This window comes from Heterodontus francisci, chromosome 3 (assembly GCF_036365525.1).
Source record: "Heterodontus francisci isolate sHetFra1 chromosome 3, sHetFra1.hap1, whole genome shotgun sequence".
Lineage (NCBI taxonomy): Eukaryota > Metazoa > Chordata > Chondrichthyes > Heterodontiformes > Heterodontidae > Heterodontus > Heterodontus francisci.
In genome coordinates, this window is record NC_090373.1 from 28,619,070 (window position 1) to 28,638,316 (window position 19,247).

Consider the following 19,247-nt stretch of genomic DNA (forward strand, 5'->3'; position numbering starts at 1 on the left):
ACGCCAGCTATGACTCAGCAATGACCACCTTTGGCAAATGTGAGAAGCAGAATGCAGACTGGTTTCAATCTCAATTTGAAGAGCTGGAACCTGTAATAGCCGCTAAGCGCACTGTACTGTTGAACTACAAGAAAGCCCAATGCGAGTTAACATCGGTAGCACTTAAAGTAGCCAGAAGCGCTGCACAAAGAACAGCCAGGCGCTGTGCAAATGATTACTAGCAACACCTATGCAGTCGTATTTAGCTGGCCTCCGACACCGGAAACATCAGAGGAATGTATGATGGCATTAAGACAGCTTTTGGGCCAACCATCAGGAAGATTGCACCCCCCCCCTCAAGTCTAAATCAGGGGACATGATCACTGACCAACGCAAGCAAATGGAACGTTGGGTGCAGCACTACCTAGAACTGTACTCCAGGGAAAATGTTGTCACTGAGACCGTCCTCAATGCAGTCCAGTCTCTACCAGTCATGGATGAGCTGGACAAACAGCCAACAAAATCGGAACTTAGTGATGCCATTGATTCTCTAGCCAGTGTAAAAGCCCCTGGTAAGGACGGCATGACCCCTGAAATAATCAAGAGTGCCAAGCCTGCTATACTCTCAGCATGAACTGCTTTGCCTGTGTTGGGATGAGGGAGCAGTACCACAGGACATGCGCGATGCCAATATCATCACCCTCTATAAGAACAAGGGTGACCGCGGTGACTGCAACAATTACCGTGGAATCTCCCTGCTCAGCATAGTGGGGAAAGTCTTCACTCGAGTCATTTTAAACAGACTCCTGAAGCTGGCTGAGCGTGTCTACCCTGAGGCACAGTGTGGCTTTCGAGCAGAGAGATCCACCATTGACATGCTGTTCTCCCTTCACCAGCTAAAGGAGAAATGCTGCGAATAACAGATGCCCCTCTACGTTGCTTTCATAGATCTCACCAAAGCCTTTGACCTCGTCAGCAGACGTGGTCTCTTCAGACTACTAGCAAAGATCGGATGTCCACCAAAGCTACTAAGTATCACCTCATTCCATGACAATATGAAAGGTACAATTCAGCAAAGCGGCGCCTCATCAGACCCCTTTCCTATCCTGAGTGGCATGAAACAGATCTGTGTTCTCGCACCTACACTGTTTGGGATCTTCCTCTCACTGCTGCTCTCACATGCGTTCAAGTCTTCAGAAGAAGGAATTTTCCTCCAAACAAGATCAGATGGCAGGTTGTTCAACCTTGCCCGTCTAAGAGTGAAGACCAAAGTAAGGAAAGTCCTCATCAGGGAACTCCTTTTTGCTGACGATGCTGCATTAACATCCCAGAAGGAAGAGTGTCTGCAGAGACTCATCAACAGGATTGCGGCTGCCTGCAACGAATTTGGCCTAACCATCAGCCTCAAGAAAACGAACATCATGGGACAGGACATCAGAAATGCTCCATCCATCAATATCGGTGACCACGCTCTGGAAGTGGTTCAAGAGGTCACCTACCAAGGCTCAACTATCACCAGTAACGTGTCTCTCGATGCAGAAATCAACAAGCGCATGGAAAAGGCGTCCGCTGCTATGTCCAGACTGGTCATGAGAGTGTGGGAAAATGTCACACTGACACGGAACACAAAAGTCCAAGGGTTTCATGCCTGTGTCCTCAGTACCTTGCTCTACGGCAGCGAGGCCTGGACAACATGTCAGCCAAGAGTGACGTCTCAACTCATTCCATCTTCGCTGCCTCCGGAGAATCCTTGGCATCAGGTGGCAGGACCGTATCTCCAACGCAGAAGTCCTCGAGGCAGCCAACATCCCCAGCATATACACCCTACTGAGCCAGCGGCGCTCGAGATGGCTTGGCCATGTGAGCATCATGGAAGATGGCAGGATCACCAAGGACGCATTGTACAGCGAGCTCGTCACTGATATCAGATCCACCGGCCGTCCATGTCTCCGCTTTAAAGTCGTCTGCAAACGCGACATGAAGTCCTGTGACATTGACCACACGTCGTGGCAGTCAGTTGCCAGTGATCGCCAGAGCTGGCGGACAGCCATAAAGGCGGAGCTAAAGAGTGGTGAGTCCAAGAGACTTAGCAGTTGGCAGGAAAAAAAGAAAGAAGTGCAAGGAGACAGCCAACTGTTTAACAGCCCCGACAACTAATTTTATCTGCAGCACCTGTGGAAGAGTCTGTCACTCTACAATTGGCCTTTATAGCCACTCCACCAACCACTGACCACCTCTAGGCACTTAACCATTGTCTTGCGAAACAAGGAGGCCAGAGCAGAAAATGATTACTTGAGGTATAGAATATAAGAGCAGGGAGGTTTTGCTGGAACTGTATAAATCAACGCTTAGGCCACAACTTGAGTACAGCTCTGATCACCTCATTACAGAAAGAATGTAATTGCACTGGAGAGGGTACAGAGGAGATTTACGAGGATGTTGCCAGGAATGGAAAAATGCAGCTATAAGGCAAGATTGGTTAGGCTGGGGTTGTTCTCCTTGGAACAGAGAAGACTGAGAGGAGATCTGATTGAAATGTTCAACATTGCGAGGGGCCTGGATAGAGTGGAGGTGAAGGGTCTATTCACCTCAGCAGAGAGGTCAGTCACGAGGGGGCATAGATTGGTAGAAAAATTAAAGGGGAGATGAGGAAAACCCTTTTCAATCAGAGGGTAGTGAGGGTCTGGGACTCACTGCCTGAAAGGGAAGTTGAGGCAGAAACACTCAACTCATTCAAAAGGAGTCTGGATATGCACCTCAAGTGCCATAATCTGCAGGGCTATGAACCAAATGCTGGAAGGTGGGATTAGAATGGGTGGATTGTTTTGTGGCCAGCACAGACACGATGGGCCAAGTGGCCTCTTTCTGTGCCCTAAACTTTCTATGATTCGAGGGGGAAAGACGGGTTGGGGGAAAGACGGGTTGGGGGAAAGACGGGTTGGGGGAGGGGCGTGTCGGGGGTGAAGGGGACGGGACGGAGAGCAGGGATGACCAATAACCGTCTCTCCCCCCAAAATGAAGCAGTCGCATAACCCTGACATGTCTCCCCAACCGCCGGCCAGGTATGGTTGTTGGGACGGGGCGCGGGGCCCATAATCCCGAGCCAGGCCTCAGCCGCCTGCGGCCCGATACTCACCGCTCTGCGGGAACTCCACCACTTCCAAACCGTGGATTGGGAGCGGGGAAAAGCTTCACCCCGCAGCAGGCAACCGACCGGCCAGTCACTCAGTCGCCACTACTACCAACTGACTCGCAGCCTCTCTACTCAATCCTGGCATTAGAGGCCTGTCACCACCCAACAGCTCCTCCCCCCACCGCCAGAACCGGCATTGCTGCGCGCACGGCCCAGCGTCCCCCCCCCCGGGGGGAGACGGGAGGGGCCGGGCGCGCGCATGCGCTGTCAGCCGAAGCCCAGTCAGGGGTGGACTGGCAAGATGGCGGCCCAAGAGGAAGAGGATGATTACATGTCGGATGTCTTTGTCGATTTGCAGTAAGGGTTGCGATCGTCCGCCAGGGTCTGTGGGCCGGAGCCGGGGATTGGGCTCAGTTGGAGCCGGCGGTACATTACAACGTATAAACCGGCCCATCTAGTGAAAGTGTTTACGCTCTCCTCAGCAAATAATTCTCATCATTTTCCCCCCTGTTTCCCTATCCCATAATCTACCCCCTCCCCTGTCCCTTCATCTCCCATCCTGTTCCCCTATCCCATAATCTCCCCCCTCCCCTATCCCATAATCTCCCCCTCCCCTGTCCCATAATCTCCCCCTCCCCTGTCCCATAATCTCCCCCTCCCCTATCCCATAATCTCCCCTCCCCTGTCCCATAATCTCCCCCTCCCCTATCCCATAATCTCCCCCTCCCCTATCCCATAATCTCCCCCCTCCCCTATCCCATAATCTCCCCCCTCCCCTATCCCATAATCTCGCTCCTCCCCTATCCCATAATCTCCCCCCTCCCCTATCCCATAATCTCCCCCCTCCCCTATCCCATAATCTCCCCCTCCCCTATCCCATAATCTCCCCCTCCCCTATCCCATAATCTCCCCCTCCCCTATCCCATAATCTCCCCCTCCCCTATCCCATAATCTCCCCCCTCCCCTATCCCATAATCTCCCGCCTCCCCTATCCCACAATCTCCCCCCTCCCACACTCCCCTCTCCCCACAATCTCCCCCCTCCCCTCTCCCACAATCTCCCCCCTCCCCTCTCCCACAATCTCCCCCCCTCCCCTCTCCCACAATCTCCCCCCTCCCCTCTCCCACAATCTCCCCCCTCCCCTCTCCCACAATCTCCCCCCTCCCCTCTCCCACAATCTCCCCCTCCCCTCTCCCACAATCTCCCCCTCCCCTATCCCACAATCTCCCCCTCCCCTATCCCACAATCTCCCCCTCCCCTATCCCACAATCTCCCCCTCCCCTATCCCACAATCTCCCCCTCCCCTATCCCACAATCTCCCCCTCCCCTATCCCACAATCTCCCCCCTCCCCTATCCCACAATCTCCCCCTCCCCTATCCCACAATCTCCCCCCTCCCCTATCCCACAATCTCCCCCCTCCCCTATCCCACAATCTCCCCCCTCCCCTATCCCACAATCTCCCCCCTCCCCTATCCCACAATCTCCCCCCTCCCCTATCCCACAATCTCCCCCCTCCCCTATCCCACAATCTCCCCCCTCCCCTATCCCACAATCTCCCCCTCCCCTATCCCACAATCTCCCCCCTCCCCTATCCACAATCTCCCCCCTCCCCTATCCCACAATCTCCCCCCTCCCCTATCCCACAATCTCCCCCCTCCCCTATCCCACAATCTCCCCCCTCCCCTATCCCACAATCTCCCCCCTCCCCTATCCCACAATCTCCCCCCTCCCCTATCCCACAATCTCCCCCCTCCCCTATCCCACAATCTCCCCCCTCCCCTATCCCACAATCTCCCCCCTCCCCTATCCCACAATCTCCCCCCTCCCCTATCCCACAATCTCCCCCCTCCCCTATCCCACAATCTCCCCCCTCCCCTATCCCACAATCTCCCCCCTCCCCTATCCCACAATCTCCCCCCTCCCCTATCCCACAATCTCCCCCCTCCCCTATCCCACAATCTCCCCCCTCCCCTATCCCATAATCTCCCCTATCCATAATCTCCCCCCTCCCCTATCCCATAATCTCCCCCTCCCCTATCCCATAATCTCCCCCCTCCCCTATCCCATAATCTCCCCCCTCCCCTATCCCATAATCTCCCCCCTCCCTATCCCATAATCTCCCCCCTCCCCTATCCCATAATCTCCCCCTCCCCTATCCCATAATCTCCCCCCTCCCCTATCCCATAATCTCCCCCTCCCCTATCCCATAATCTCCCCCCTCCCCTATCCCATAATCTCCCCCCTCCCCTATCCCATAATCTCCCCCCTCCCCTATCCCATAATCTCCCCCCCTCCCCTATCCCATAATCTCCCCCTCCCCTATCCCATAATCTCCCCCCTCCCCTATCCCATAATCTCCCCCCTCCCCTATCCCATAATCTCCCCCCTCCCCTATCCCATAATCTCCCCCCTCCCCTATCCCATAATCTCCCCCCTCCCCTATCCCATAATCTCCCCCCCTCCCCTATCCCATAATCTCCCCTATCCATAATCTCCCCTATCCCCTATCCCATCATCTCCCCTATCCCATCATCTCCCCTATCCCATCATCTCCCCTATCCCATCATCTCCCCTATCCCATCATCTCCCCTATCCCATCATCTCCCCTATCCCATCATCTCCCCTATCCCATACATCTCCCCTATCCCATCATCTCCCCTATCCCATCATCTCCCCTATCCCATCATCTCCCCCCTCCCCTATCCCATCATCTCCCCCCTCCCCTATCCCATCATCTCCCCCCTCCCCTATCCCATCATCTCCCCCCTCCCCTATCCCATCATCTCCCCCCTCCCCTATCCCATCATCTCCCCCCTCCCCTATCCCATCATCTCCCCCCTCCCCTATCCCATCATCTCCCCCCTCCCCTATCCCATCATCTCCCCCCTCCCCTATCCCATCATCACCCCCCTCCCTATCCCATCATCTCCCCCCACCCCTATCCCATCATCTCCCCCCTCCCCTATCCCATCATCTCCCCCCTCCCCTATCCCATCATCTCCCCCCTCCCCTATCCCATCATCTCCCCCCTCCCCTATCCCATCATCTCCCCCCTCCCCTATCCCATCATCTCCCCCCTCCCCTATCCCATCATCTCCCCCCTCCCCTATCCCATCATCTCCCCCCTCCCCTATCCCATCATCTCCCCCCTCCCCTATCCCATCATCTCCCCCCTCCCCTATCCCATCATCTCCCCCCTCCCCTATCCCATCATCTCCCCCCTCCCCTATCCCATCATCTCCCCCCTCCCCTATCCATCATCTCCCCCCTCCCCTATCCCATCATCTCCCCCCTCCCCTATCCCATCATCTCCCCCCTCCCCTATCCCATCATCTCCCCCTCCCCTATCCCATCATCTCCCCCCTCCCCTATCCCATCATCTCCCCCCTCCCCTATCCCATCATCTCCCCCCTCCCCTATCCCTTCATCTCCCCCCTCCCCTATCCCTTCATCTCCCCCCTCCCCTATCCCTTCATCTCCCCCCTCCCCTATCCCTTCATCTCCCCCCTCCCCTATCCCTTCATCTCCCCCCTCCCCTATCCCTTCATCTCCCCCCTCCCCTATCCCTTCATCTCCCCCCTCCCCTATCCCTTCATCTCCCCCCTCCCCTATCCCTTCATCTCCCCCCTCCCCTATCCCTTCATCTCCCCCCTCCCCTATCCCTTCATCTCCCCCCTCCCCTATCCCTTCATCTCCCCCCTCCCCTATCCCTTCATCTCCCCCCTCCCCTATCCCTTCATCTCCCCCCTCCCCTATCCCTTCATCTCCCCCCTCCCCTATCCCTTCATCTCCCCCCTCCCCTATCCCTTCATCTCCCCCCTCCCCTATCCCTTCATCTCCCCCCTCCCCTATCCCTTCATCTCCCCCCTCCCCTATCCCTTCATCTCCCCCCTCCCCTATCCCTTCATCTCCCCCCTCCCCTATCCCTTCATCTCCCCCCTCCCCTATCCCTTCATCTCCCCCCTCCCCTATCCCTTCATCTCCCCCCTCCCCTATCCCTTCATCTCCCCCCTCCCCTATCCCTTCATCTCCCCCCTCCCCTATCCCTTCATCTCCCCCCTCCCCTATCCCTTCATCTCCCCCTCCCCTATCCCTTCATCTCCCCCCTCCCCTATCCCTTCATCTCCCCCCTCCCCTATCCCTTCATCTCCCCCCTCCCCTATCCCTTCATCTCCCCCCTCCCCTATCCCTTCATCTCCCCCCTCCCCTATCCCTTCATCTCCCCCCTCCCCTATCCCTTCATCTCCCCCCTCCCCTATCCCTTCATCTCCCCCTCCCCTATCCCTTCATCTCCCCCTCCCCTATCCCTTCATCTCCCCCTCCCCTATCCCTTCATCTCCCCCTCCCCTATCCCTTCATCTCCCCCTCCCCTATCCCTTCATCTCCCCCTCCCCTATCCCTTCATCTCCCCCTCCCCTATCCCTTCATCTCCCCCTCCCCTATCCCTTCATCTCCCCCTCCCCTATCCCTTCATCTCCCCCTCCCCTATCCCTTCATCTCCCCCTCCCCTATCCCTTCATCTCCCATCCCGTTCCCCTATCCCTTCATCTCCCATCCCGTTCCCCTATCCCTTCATCTCCCATCCCGTTCCCCTATCCCTTCATCTCCCATCCCGTTCCCCTATCCCTTCATCTCCCATCCCGTTCCCCTATCCCTTCATCTCCCATCCCGTTCCCCTATCCCTTCATCTCCCATCCCGTTCCCTTATCCCTTTATCTCCCATCCCGTTCCCCATCCCTTTATCTCCCATCCCGTTCCCCTATCCCTTCACCTCCCATCCCGTTCCCCTATCCCTTCACCTCCCATCCCGTTCCCCTATCCCTTCACCTCCTATCCCGTTCCCCTATCCCTTCATCTCCCCCTCCCCTATCCCTTCATCTCCCCCTCCCCTATCCCTTCATCTCCCCCTCCCCTATCCCTTCATCTCCCCCTCCCCTATCCCTTCATCTCCCCCCTCCCCTATCCCTTCATCTCCCCCCTCCCCTATCCCTTCATCTCCCCCCTCCCCTATCCCTTCATCTCCCCCCTCCCCTATCCCTTCATCTCCCCCCTCCCCTATCCCTTCATCTCCCCCCTCCCCTATCCCTTCATCTCCCCCCTCCCCTATCCCTTCATCTCCCCCCTCCCCTATCCCTTCATCTCCCCCCTCCCCTATCCCTTCATCTCCCCCCTCCCCTATCCCTTCATCTCCCCCCTCCCCTATCCCTTCATCTCCCCCCTCCCCTATCCCTTCATCTCCCCACCCCCCCATCCCATCCCTTCACAGGAGTAGGATTAGGCCATTAGGCTCTTCGAGCCTGCTCCGCCATTCATTATGATCATGGCTGATCATCCAACTCAGTAACATGTTCCCGCTTTCCCCCCATATCCTTTGATCCCTTTAAACCCAAGAGCTGTATCTAACTCCTTGAAAACATACAATGTTTTGGCCTCAACTGCTTTCTGTGGTAGCGAATTCCACAGGCTCACCACTCTCTGGGTGAAGAAATTTCTCCTCATCTCAGTCCTGAAAGGTTTACCCCGTATCCTTAGATTATGACCCTGGTTCTGGATTCCCCCACCATCGGGAACATCCTTCCTGCATCTACCCTGTCAAGTCCTGTTAGAATTTTATAGGTTTCTATGAGATTCCCCCCTCACTCTTCTGAACTCCAGCGAATATAATCCTAACCAACTCAATCTCTCTTCGTACGTCAGTCCCGCTATCCCAGGAATCAGTCTGGTAAACCTTCGCTGCACTCCCTCTATGGTTCCCCTATCCCTTCATTCCCCCGTTTTCCATCAGCACTCCCATCCAATGTCATCTTCAATCTTGACATAGTTTCTACCTCAATCAGTAGTCCTGAATTTCAATTCTACAACCCCTCTGCCTGATGAGGTTGCTCTAGGTTTTAAATCTTGTATTTAATCGTGTATCTTAGGCCTGACAACTATTGGAAACTGCCTGCTTGTAACTGCACACCACTGAGTGAAGTGCCAGTCATTTTAAGCGAAGGTAGACACAAGGATTTGTTAACACTAATTCATTTAACAACTTCTAAGGTAACAGGAATAACACAATCAGAAGGTTAAATACTGAGAGTTGCAATAATATTTGGTAATATAATTTGCAGAAAGAACTTCCATTAATATAATAACTTGTACATCCTCTGACATTCCAAAGTTTCTCTCAGCAATTAATTAATTTCACATGTAGTCACTCTAGTTTTGTTAACAGGCGTGGTAGCCAGGTTGTGCACAGCAAGCTTCCACCGGCAGCAATCAGATGGAGCAGCAATAAGCTGTTTTAGTGATGTTGAATATTGGCTCCTTGCTCTTCTTTGAATAATGCCACGGGATCTTTTACATACATTTGACAACGTTTTTTTTTCTCTGGATGTGGGTGATACTGTCAAGTCCACATTTATTGGCTGTCATTAGTTGAAAGTTAAGGTGGATGCGCTGTATTGGTGGCTTGGCCACAAAGCCCAGGAAATTATGCAAAACCTTCATAAATCATTGGTTGGGCCTCAGCTGGAGATTTGTGCCCAACTCTGTGCAACACACTTTAGGGAGGATAACAAGGCCTTGGAGAGGGTGTCGAGGAGATTTGCTAGGGTGATACCAGGGATGAAAGACTTCATTTTTATGGAGAGGCTGAGGTTGTTCTCTTTAGAGCAGAAATGGTTCTGGGGAGATTCAGTCGAGGTGTTCAAAAAATATGAAGTATTTTGATAGAGTAAATAAGGAGAAACTGTTTCCACTGGCAGATTGGTCCATGATCAGAGATTGCAAATTTAAGGTAATTGACTAAAGAAGTGGAGGGGAGAGGAGATGAGATATTATTTTATGCAGTGAGATGTTGTGATCTGGAAAGCACTGCCTGAAAAGGTGGAAACAGATTCAATAGTTACTTTCAAGAGGGATGAATATAAGGGGAAAAATTGGAGGGCTATGGGGAGAGAGCTGGGAGTGGGACTAATTGGATAGGTCTTTCTAAGAGCTGGCACAGACACGATGGACACCTTCTGTGCTGTATGATTTAGTAGGTGAAAGTTTCATCCCAGTCTGTGCTGAGTTTGATCGCAGCTGATTTGACAGTAGAGGTGCTTTGATTGCCCTCCGTGTCCCTGGGCTAAGCAGGGGAAAATTGTCTGGGCTTCCTGCTCCCGATCACAATCCAGCAACACCATGTTGGGATGTCAGTCTCAGCTGAGATGTACACCTTGTCAAATAGCCAGCTACCTGATGAGAGTCACTGGCTGCCCTGAAACTATCCCCCAGCAAGTGGGTCAGCATCTTTGAGAAAGGAGAGAATTCTGACATCATAAAAGTTAATGGTGCCATTCATGTCCACCTAGGCAAGATGTCAAACCGGGACTCGTAATGGTCAGAAGAGTGAAAGAAGAAATCCTTAGGAAAGAGCGTGAGCTCGAAATGATCACGGAAAACAAGCAGAAGAGCAAAAAGGAAGAAGAGAAGGAGAGACGTGATACCATGTTACAGATCTCGTTAGGAAGTGAAAACAAGGGCTTTGCGTTGCTTCGGAAGATGGGGTACGAAGAAGGTCATGGTCTTGGCAAAAGTGGTATGTGTCCAGTCATCTTAGATTGTCTTTGACTTGTTCTCTGAGGAGATGTATGTGCTGTCAGCAGCGTTTAATCAAAGCATTTATGTACTTTATTGTGGATGGTAAAATCCTGATTATAGTTATGCTAACCAAAAGTAGTGCAATTTAAACAATGTAGCTTTTGGAGGATTTTGTGCACATTTAAAGCATTCAGATCCAGTACTTATCTCGCATCTACCATGCCAAAGATTGTGATACTAATGGATTATAGGACCTCATTTATAATGTCAGTGTACTGGAAATGTATAGGGGCAACAAGATGCCAAACCATGGAGGGAGAGATCAAGAGGGGTGATTGAAAGCCTGATCAAAAAGCTGGATCTGGAGAAGGTTTTTAAAAGAGGAAACTTCTTTAAATATAAATGCTGCCTTGTGTCAACTATTGCTGTAAGCTGAAGTGCTTAGAATCATACAGAAGACCATCATTTGGCCCATCATTCTTGTGCTGGCTCTTTGAATGAGCTATTCATTTTGTCCCACTCCCCTGCTCTTTCCCCATAGCCCTGCTCATTTTTCCCCTTCAAGTATTTATCCAATTCCCTTTTGAAAGTTACTATTGAATCTGCTTCCCCCGCCCTTTCGGGCAGTGCAATTCAGATCATAATTGGTTCCGTTTAAAAAAAAATCTTCTCATCTCCCCTCTGATTCTTTTGCCAATAACCTTATGTCTGTGTCCTCTGGTTATTGACCACCCTGCCAGTGGAAACAGTTTCTTATTACTCTATCAAAACCCCTTACAATTTTGAACATCAATTAAAGGGAAAAGCAAAAATACTGGAATTCAGAGAGAAAATGCAGCAAACACTCAGCAGGTCAGACAGGAAAGTTCTACACCCTAAACATTAACTCATCTGTTCTCTCCACAGTTGAATGTTTGCAGCATTTTCTGTCTTTATTTCCATTTTTGAAGTCTCTTTCTTTAAAGTCTCATTACATAGAATTGCATAGAACTTTACAGCACAGAAACAGGCCATTCGTCCCAACAGTCCTGTCTTTCTGCTCCAGGTGAGCATCCACCACTTCTACTTCCTCTTATCCTATCAGCATATCTTATTCCTTTCTCATGTTTATCGAGGTTCCCCTTAAAGGCATCTCTGCTATTCACCTCAACCATTTCATATGATAGTGAGTTCCATATTCTAACCACCCTGGGTAATGAAGCAGCTCCTAAATTCTTCATGGGATTTATTTGTGGCTATCTTCTATTTATGGCTCTTAGTTTTGATCTCATCCACAAGTTATGCAATGCATGTGTATGATTTTAAATTATGACGAAGTGACTCAGTTGCAGAGTTCACCTAGTATTGATAAAATCTCAAGTGCAATCTTTGCTTTTGCAGGAAATGGAATTGTTGAACCTATTCCACTACAGATCAAAACGGGTAAGTTAAGCCCAGCTCACCATGATGCTTCTGACATATCTCCATTTTCTTAGTTTAACAGCTCTGGTCCTCAGTCAGTGTTAGTGTGCATTTTAAAAGCAAGATACTCATGCTTGAAACATTCAGTTCCAGTACTTAACCCACATCTACCATGCCATAGATTGTGATGCAGATGTTTTAAAGAGCATCGTTTACAATGTCAGTGAGTTACAGAGCAAGGAAAAGTAGTTGAATTGTTAAGAGTTGGGTGGAGATGGTATTGAGGGTGCAAGAGATGGGTTCCACAGAGGCGATGAGTTTGGTGAGAGCTAAGGGGAGGGAGATTGGACCAGATTATCTATCGGCTGGAGAGAGGAAGCGTCTTTCTCTTCAGGATTGCGTTTGCCGTACTTTTTTGTACAAGGACTCTTTTTCCCCGATGCTTTGTTATCTGTTATGCTTTGAAGCTAGGGAGTTGCTCCCTTCCTGTTTTGCTTTTTGGTTTCCTACGCCAACCAGGTTGCAGTGATGTGGTTGCAGCTCGAGCACACAATTGGAGAAAGAGCAGGCTGCTGTGTAAATGGGCAGGTGCAGAGATGAAGCAGTGAGAGCAGCTCAGAAACAGTGGAACAGGAGACAGCAGTAATGGTGATGGAGCCATACTCTTGGAAGCCAAGGCTGAGCAGTAGTGTGGCCAGATACAGTGATAAACCATGAACAGATTACCCCTTCGAAGTGAGAGCAAGCGTTTACTGCCAGTAGCAGAGTTTGGGATGCAGATCTTGCGGGTACAGCGGAGTGACACTGTGGTAAGGTGGCTCAGTTGATTTTTTTTTTTATGAGTTCATGAGACATGAACATCGCTGGCAAGCCCAGCATTTGTTGCCCTTGAACTGCTGCAGGCCATCTGGTGCAGGTACACCCACAGTGCAGTGCTGCTAGGGAGGGAGTTCCAGAATTTTGACCCAGCAACAGTGAAGGAATGGTGATATAGTTCCAAGTCAGGATGGTGTGTGGCTTGGAGGGGAACTTGTAGGTGGTGGTCTTCCCATGCATCTGCTGCCCTTGTTCTTGTAGGTGGTAGAAGTTGCAGGTTTGGAAGGTGCTGTCTAAGGAGCCTTGATGAGTTGCTGCAGTGCATCTTGTAGATGGTGCACACTGCTGCCACTGTGCATCGGTGGTGAAGGGAGTGAGTGTTGCTGTACCTTCTAGTCTATTTACCCAATCAACTTCAGCCACCTCTCCCCTCGTATCTATGTAATTGGCTTTGTTTAAGTTTAAGATTCTTGTTTAGGATTGGAGTATGTCATTTTCACACTTAATATGGAATTCAATTGGTATTGTGATCACTTTTTCCCAGCAGATCTTTTACTATGCGATTACTAATTAACCCTGTATATTTCCCTTGTCTCGACTTTTATCTTTGGATTCCTAAATCTTCCTTTTACTTGAACCCTCCCTCCACCCCACCTTTTAGTTTAAGGTCAGCGGAGGGTTTTCCCCCGATTCCCATTGACTTCAATTTTGCTAGGGTTCCTTGATGCCACACTCGGTCAAATACTGCCTTGATGTCAAGGGCAGTCGCTCTGACTTCACTTCTGGAATTCAGCTCTTTTGTCCATATTTGGACCAAGGCTGTAATGAGGTCAGGAGCCGAGTGGCCCTGGCAGAACCCAAACTGAGTATTGGTGAGCAGCTTATTGCTGAGTAAGTGCCATTTGATAGCACTGTCGATGACACCTTCCATCATTTGGCTGATGATTGAGAGTAGACTAATGAGGCTGTAATTGTCCAAATTGGATTTGTCCTGCTTTTTGTGGACAGGACAGACATTTTCCACATTGTCTGGTAGATGCCAATGTTGTAGCTGTACTACAACAGCTTGGCTAGAGGCGAGGCTAGTTCTGGAGCATAAATCTTGGCATCTTCCTGCTGGTATTTGAACCATACTGCAGCACTGGGAGGAGAATGAGAACTTGGGCTCATTGTCCTGAAGTAAGACCACAGGGGAGACACATTGATAGTGGGGCAGCTGCAGAACAAAGCCTTTCTGTGCTGTTGGGATGGCTGTACTGTTGGGGCTGATTGTATATTAATTGTAGGCAGGTGGTAGGCATTAACAAGGGATTCACTTGTCACTGCACTTTTTTTTATTCGTTCATGGGATGTGGGCATTGCTGGCAAGGCCAGCATTTATTGCTCATCCCTAATTGCCCTTGAGAAGGTAGTGGTGAACTGCCTTCTTGAACTAAAAGCAAAATACTGCGGATGCTGGAAATCTGAAACAAAAACAAGAAATGCTGGATTCACTCAGCAGGTCTGGCAGCATCTGTGGAAAGAGAAGCAGAGTTAACGTTTCGGGTCAGTGACCCAGTTTCGAAGAAGGGTCACTGACCCGAAACGTTAACTCTGCTTCTCTTTCCACAGATGCTGCCAGACCTGCTGAGTGAATCCAGCATTTCTTGTTTTTGTGCCTTCTTGAACTGTTGCAGTCCTTGGAGTATAGGTACACCCACAGTGCTGTTAGGAAGGGAGTTCCAGGATTTTGACCCAGTGACAGTGAAGGAATGGCGATATAGTTCCAAGTCAGGATGGTGTGCGGCTTGGAGGGGAACTTGCAGGTGGTGGTGTTCCCATGAATCTGCTGACCTTGTCCTTCTAGGTGATGTGGGTCATGGGTTTGGAAGGTGCTGTTGAAGGAGCCTTGGTGACTTGCTGCAGTGTATCTTGTAGATGATACACACTGCTGCCACTGTGTGTCGGTCGTGAAGGGAGTGAATGTAGAAGGTGGTGTTGAGCTTCTTGAGTGTTGTTGGAGCTGCAGCCATCCAGGCAAGTGGAAAGTATTCCATCACACTCCTGACTTGTGCCTTGTAGATCTTGGACAGACACTGGGGAGACAGGAGGTGAGTTACTCACTGCAGAATTCCCAGCCTCTGACCTGATCTTGTCACCACAGTATTAATGTGGCTGATCCAGTTCAGTTTCTGGTCAATGGTAATCCCCAGGATGTTGATAGTGAGGGATTCAGCGATGGTAATGCCATTGAACATGAAGGGGAGATGGAGACTAGTAATAGAGGCCCAGGCTAATACCCTGTGGACACAGGTTCAAATCCCACCACAGCAGTGGTGGAATTTAAATTCAATTAATAGATTTACTTCAAAAGAGGTATAAATACACTCAGACTGCAACTGTGGTGGGTTAGGAGGTCCTTGTTTGTATCCTGTAACAGTAAATAAGTGCTCATAAGTTTGTAAAGATTGGCTCCAGTTATATCCTTCACCAGCTTGCTTTCTGGAATATAATATTAGAGACCTGCTGCAGAGGCCTAATGGAAATCATCCTCTCTCAGTGTCACATTTATCCCTCAGCCTTGAAAACTTTAGCACCCTCAGGTGACTGTGCATTGTTCTCCTCCCCCCCACATTCATACAGGCCTTATTGTGATGTCTGCAGCATTTATTCAGAGTCTTATACATGGTAAAGGGTGCCACGATGCTGCGCAAGAACATAATCAGACAAAATTTGACACCAAGCCACTTAGAGATATTAGGACAGGTGAGGTAGTTTTTTAAAGACCATCTTAAAGGAGGAGAGAAATAGAGGTTTAAGGAGAGAATAATCAAATGTACAGAACAGCATTTTGCAACGCATTCATATAGCACCTTTGACATAAGCAAATATCCCAAGGCACTTTACAGTTAAATGCAAGGAACTAGACAGAGAGTCAGGAAGGGAGAGATAAAAATGCATAACCAAAAACCAAAAAGACAGTTTAGTTTAGTTTAGAGATACAACACTGAAACAGGCCCTTCGGCCCACCGAGTCTGTGCCGACCATCAACCACCCATTTATACTAATCCTACACTAATTCCATATTCCTACCACATCCGCACCTGTCCCTATATTTCCCTACCACCTACCTATACTAGGGGCAATTGCTAATAGCCAATTTATCTATCAACCTGCAAGTCTTTGGCATGTGGGAGGAAACCGGAGCACCCGGAGGAAACCCACGCAGACACAGGGAGAACTTGCAAACTCCACACAGGCAGTACCCAGAATTGAACCCGGGTCGCTGGAGCTGTGAGGCTGCGGTGCTAACCATTGCGCCACTGTGCCGCCCCAGGTTGAGACACTAAGAGTTTTAGCGGGAGCTTCTAGAGAGTCGGACCAAGGCGCATAAAAAAAATCTGTTACCCATGCTTAACATTAAACAAAGGATTACTAACTGTTGAGAAGTGGGGCCTGATTTTAACTCGCTCAAATCCCATTCACTTAAAGACTTAAAACTGAGCCCATGGAATTCATAGAGAAATTAACAGCACTGCTTCATTTCTTTTGTACCGGGGCTAGGGGAAGGAAGCTAATGTTAGTTAAAGCAGGAGATCACCAGGTGTTAGAAGAATAATGAGTATGGATTCTGAATGAAGTGGGGCTCAATTACCCTTGTGTTAAATTCCTCTTGTTTTTGTACTTGAGGAACAAGGAGATGAAACATCATATACTCGAGTAATACACAGCAATGCTGGATCCTGTTTTATAAAGGGCAACAACATTGCTGACAGTCTGTTTGCAGTGTATGTGGTTGACTGGCATGCAGGCTGTTGATCAAGTGATGTTTTATTATTGCAGGACGTGGTGGAATTGGCCATGAGGCAGCCAAAAAAAGGAAAGCTGAGGAAACGACAGAACGACGCAAACGAATGTCACAAGTGAAAAAACAAGCGGAGGAATTTGCCCTTAATCAATATAGGTACAGGGTACAGTTCTGAAGAAGGGTCACTGACCTGAAACATTAACTGCTTTTCTCTCCACAGATGCTGCCAGACCTGCTGAGTATTTCCAGCATTTCTTGTTTTTATTTCAGATTTCCAGCATCCACAGTATTTTGCTTTTATTTTAGGTACAGGGTATGGTTGTCTGAATCATATATATTTAATGAATTATATATATTAAATATTGGAAAGACTGAAGCTATTGTTTTTGGTCCCCGCTCCAAACTCTGTTCTCTAGCTATCCACTCCATTCCTCTCCCTGGCAACAGTCTGGGATTGTCAGTCTGTTCACAACCTTGGTGTCACATTTGATCCCGAGATGAGCTTCCGACCTCATCTTCGTGCCATCACTAAGACTGCCTATTTCTACCTCCATAACACCAACCGACTTCGCCTCTGTCTCAGCTCAAACCTGCTGAAACCCTTATTCATGCCTTTGTTAGCTCTAAACTTGACTATTCTAATACACTCGTGGCTGGTCTCCCACATTCTACTCTCCATAAACTTGAGGTCATCTAAAACTCTGCTGCCTGTGTCTTAACTTGCACCAAGTCCCATTCCCCCATCACCCCTGCACTCACTATCTTACATTGGCTCCTGGTCAATCAATGTCTTCATTTTAAAGTTCTCATCCTTGTTTTCAAAAGTAACAGTGAGTTTATGGCACCCACCATTATTGATGCATAAAAAACCTAGCAACTTGTGATACAGAAGCAATATGCTGAGAGTTGCAAATTGCCAAAAGTTATTGTTACTGCGCAAACAATAGGAGGTCGATATCAACCTCTCCATGAGTTTCAAGAAATTGCTGAATTTATGGCGTAACTACAAATGAATCTCATTGTAGATGGTTTGGGCTGGTATTTCATATCGTAAAGAACTTGTTAATGACCTGATTTATGGTCCTGATATGAAACTCTACCTTAGGAATAATTGAAACTCTGGAGTCTCATTCTGCAGGTAATCTGTTCCTAGAGGGTTTTTTCTTACTACTTTGTGTCTCTTTATCCCTCTCTCTCAATCCAATCTTTCTTTCCCTCTCTTTATTTCTCTTTCTGCATCTAATTTGACTTTAATTTAGCCACTGTCCTTCTCTGTCATTCCTCTGTTTCTTTCTCTAGCCTTGAATGTAATTGGTTAAGGAGATAAATTGTTTGCTCTTGTCACTCACCCAGGTCCCAGATGGCCCGGTGTCCCAGCACACCGTTATCAGCTCACATTTCCAGCACAAAAATAATACAGCCTGAAGGGTGAGGTGGAAAAAAACAAACTCCGGGCACTCACCCTGCTCCAGCAAATTTTGGGCCAATATATTTTCTCATACACAGAACTCCCTCACTACATAACCATTTGCATCTTTGTATGGATTCCAGTCACATCTGGCATGAACTTAATGGGCTAAAGGCTCTCCTTCTGTGCCGTAGATGACTGTATGACTCTATAATGCTCAGGGTTAACTCAACAATTTTGTGTAACAGTCATTATGGTGAGTTTTATTCCCCACACCCCCTTTTATATCTACCAGTTCTTCAAAGAACTGAAGCTAAAGTTCAAGAGCAGAAGAAAATGCAGTGTGAGCAAAGGTCATCTAACCCATCGACCCTGTTACGCCCAGAGACCAAGTCTGATTATTGTATCACGGACTCCCCGTCAATCCTTGGTTTTAGGGACACTGATTCTCTTCGCCGACGCCCCCTTCACTGAAATCATCCTCGTGTAATATTAAAGGTTTGTTGTGTCCACCTAAATGCTAGCAAATGTTGGGACAGTTCCTATCCTTGTTTCAGTTTGAGGTCAGAGGAATGAGCTGACACTCCCCTGATTTCACCACTTGAGCTGAGCCCAGCACTGAAGCAAAATTTGACTGTGTTATAATTTGTGCGAATACAAAATATTCCATAGAGTCCAGATGAAGGAACAGCACCTAATCACGTTCTTAGAAACTCTCATAGCACTTGGTATTTTAAAATAGAGTGCAGTGACTATTGTTACGACCAAGGCAGGAGTGATGCACTGTTAATTCAGTCCCACTACTGCACAGGTCACAGCGTATTAGTAAAGTTTCCCACCTATCGGAGAATAGCCAAATTAAGCACTCTGTTTGTCCCCCAGAGTAAAGCACACCAAACCAAGTTTCTTTGAACAACAACAAAATTAACTATTTATTAATAAACTAAGTCTTAAACAATAATGAGATAACTCTATATGTGAAAGGATTCTTCCTAACCCTCATGCACGCACACATACGTTCAAAGATAAATGGTTAACTGGGGAAAGAGGATGTTTTGGTTTACAGCTGTTTCTTAGGAATAAAAACAACAAAATAAAATGATTGAGTTTATTACTTTCTGATAGGATGTTTACGGTAAGGTGAGGTGTCTGA

At 49.0% G+C, this 19,247-nt stretch overlaps 2 protein-coding genes across 2 annotated transcripts in view; one reads left to right on the forward strand and one right to left on the reverse strand.

Moving 5' to 3' along the window:
* The window catches only part of heatr5b (HEAT repeat containing 5B), a 153,020-nt gene extending 149,651 nt beyond the window's left edge, over positions 1-3,369 (reverse strand). The window contains exon 1 of the mRNA XM_068020449.1: positions 3,116-3,369. The gene's annotated coding sequence lies outside the window, so the exon portion shown is untranslated. The remainder of the gene's footprint in view (positions 1-3,115) is intronic.
* The window catches only part of gpatch11 (G patch domain containing 11), a 54,881-nt gene continuing 38,995 nt past the window's right edge, over positions 3,362-19,247 (forward strand). The window contains exons 1-4 of the mRNA XM_068020476.1: positions 3,362-3,469; positions 10,454-10,680; positions 12,063-12,104; positions 16,722-16,842. Of these exons, the coding sequence (XP_067876577.1) occupies positions 3,372-3,469; positions 10,454-10,680; positions 12,063-12,104; positions 16,722-16,842 (488 nt within the window). The 5' untranslated portion in view covers positions 3,362-3,371. The remainder of the gene's footprint in view (positions 3,470-10,453; positions 10,681-12,062; positions 12,105-16,721; positions 16,843-19,247) is intronic.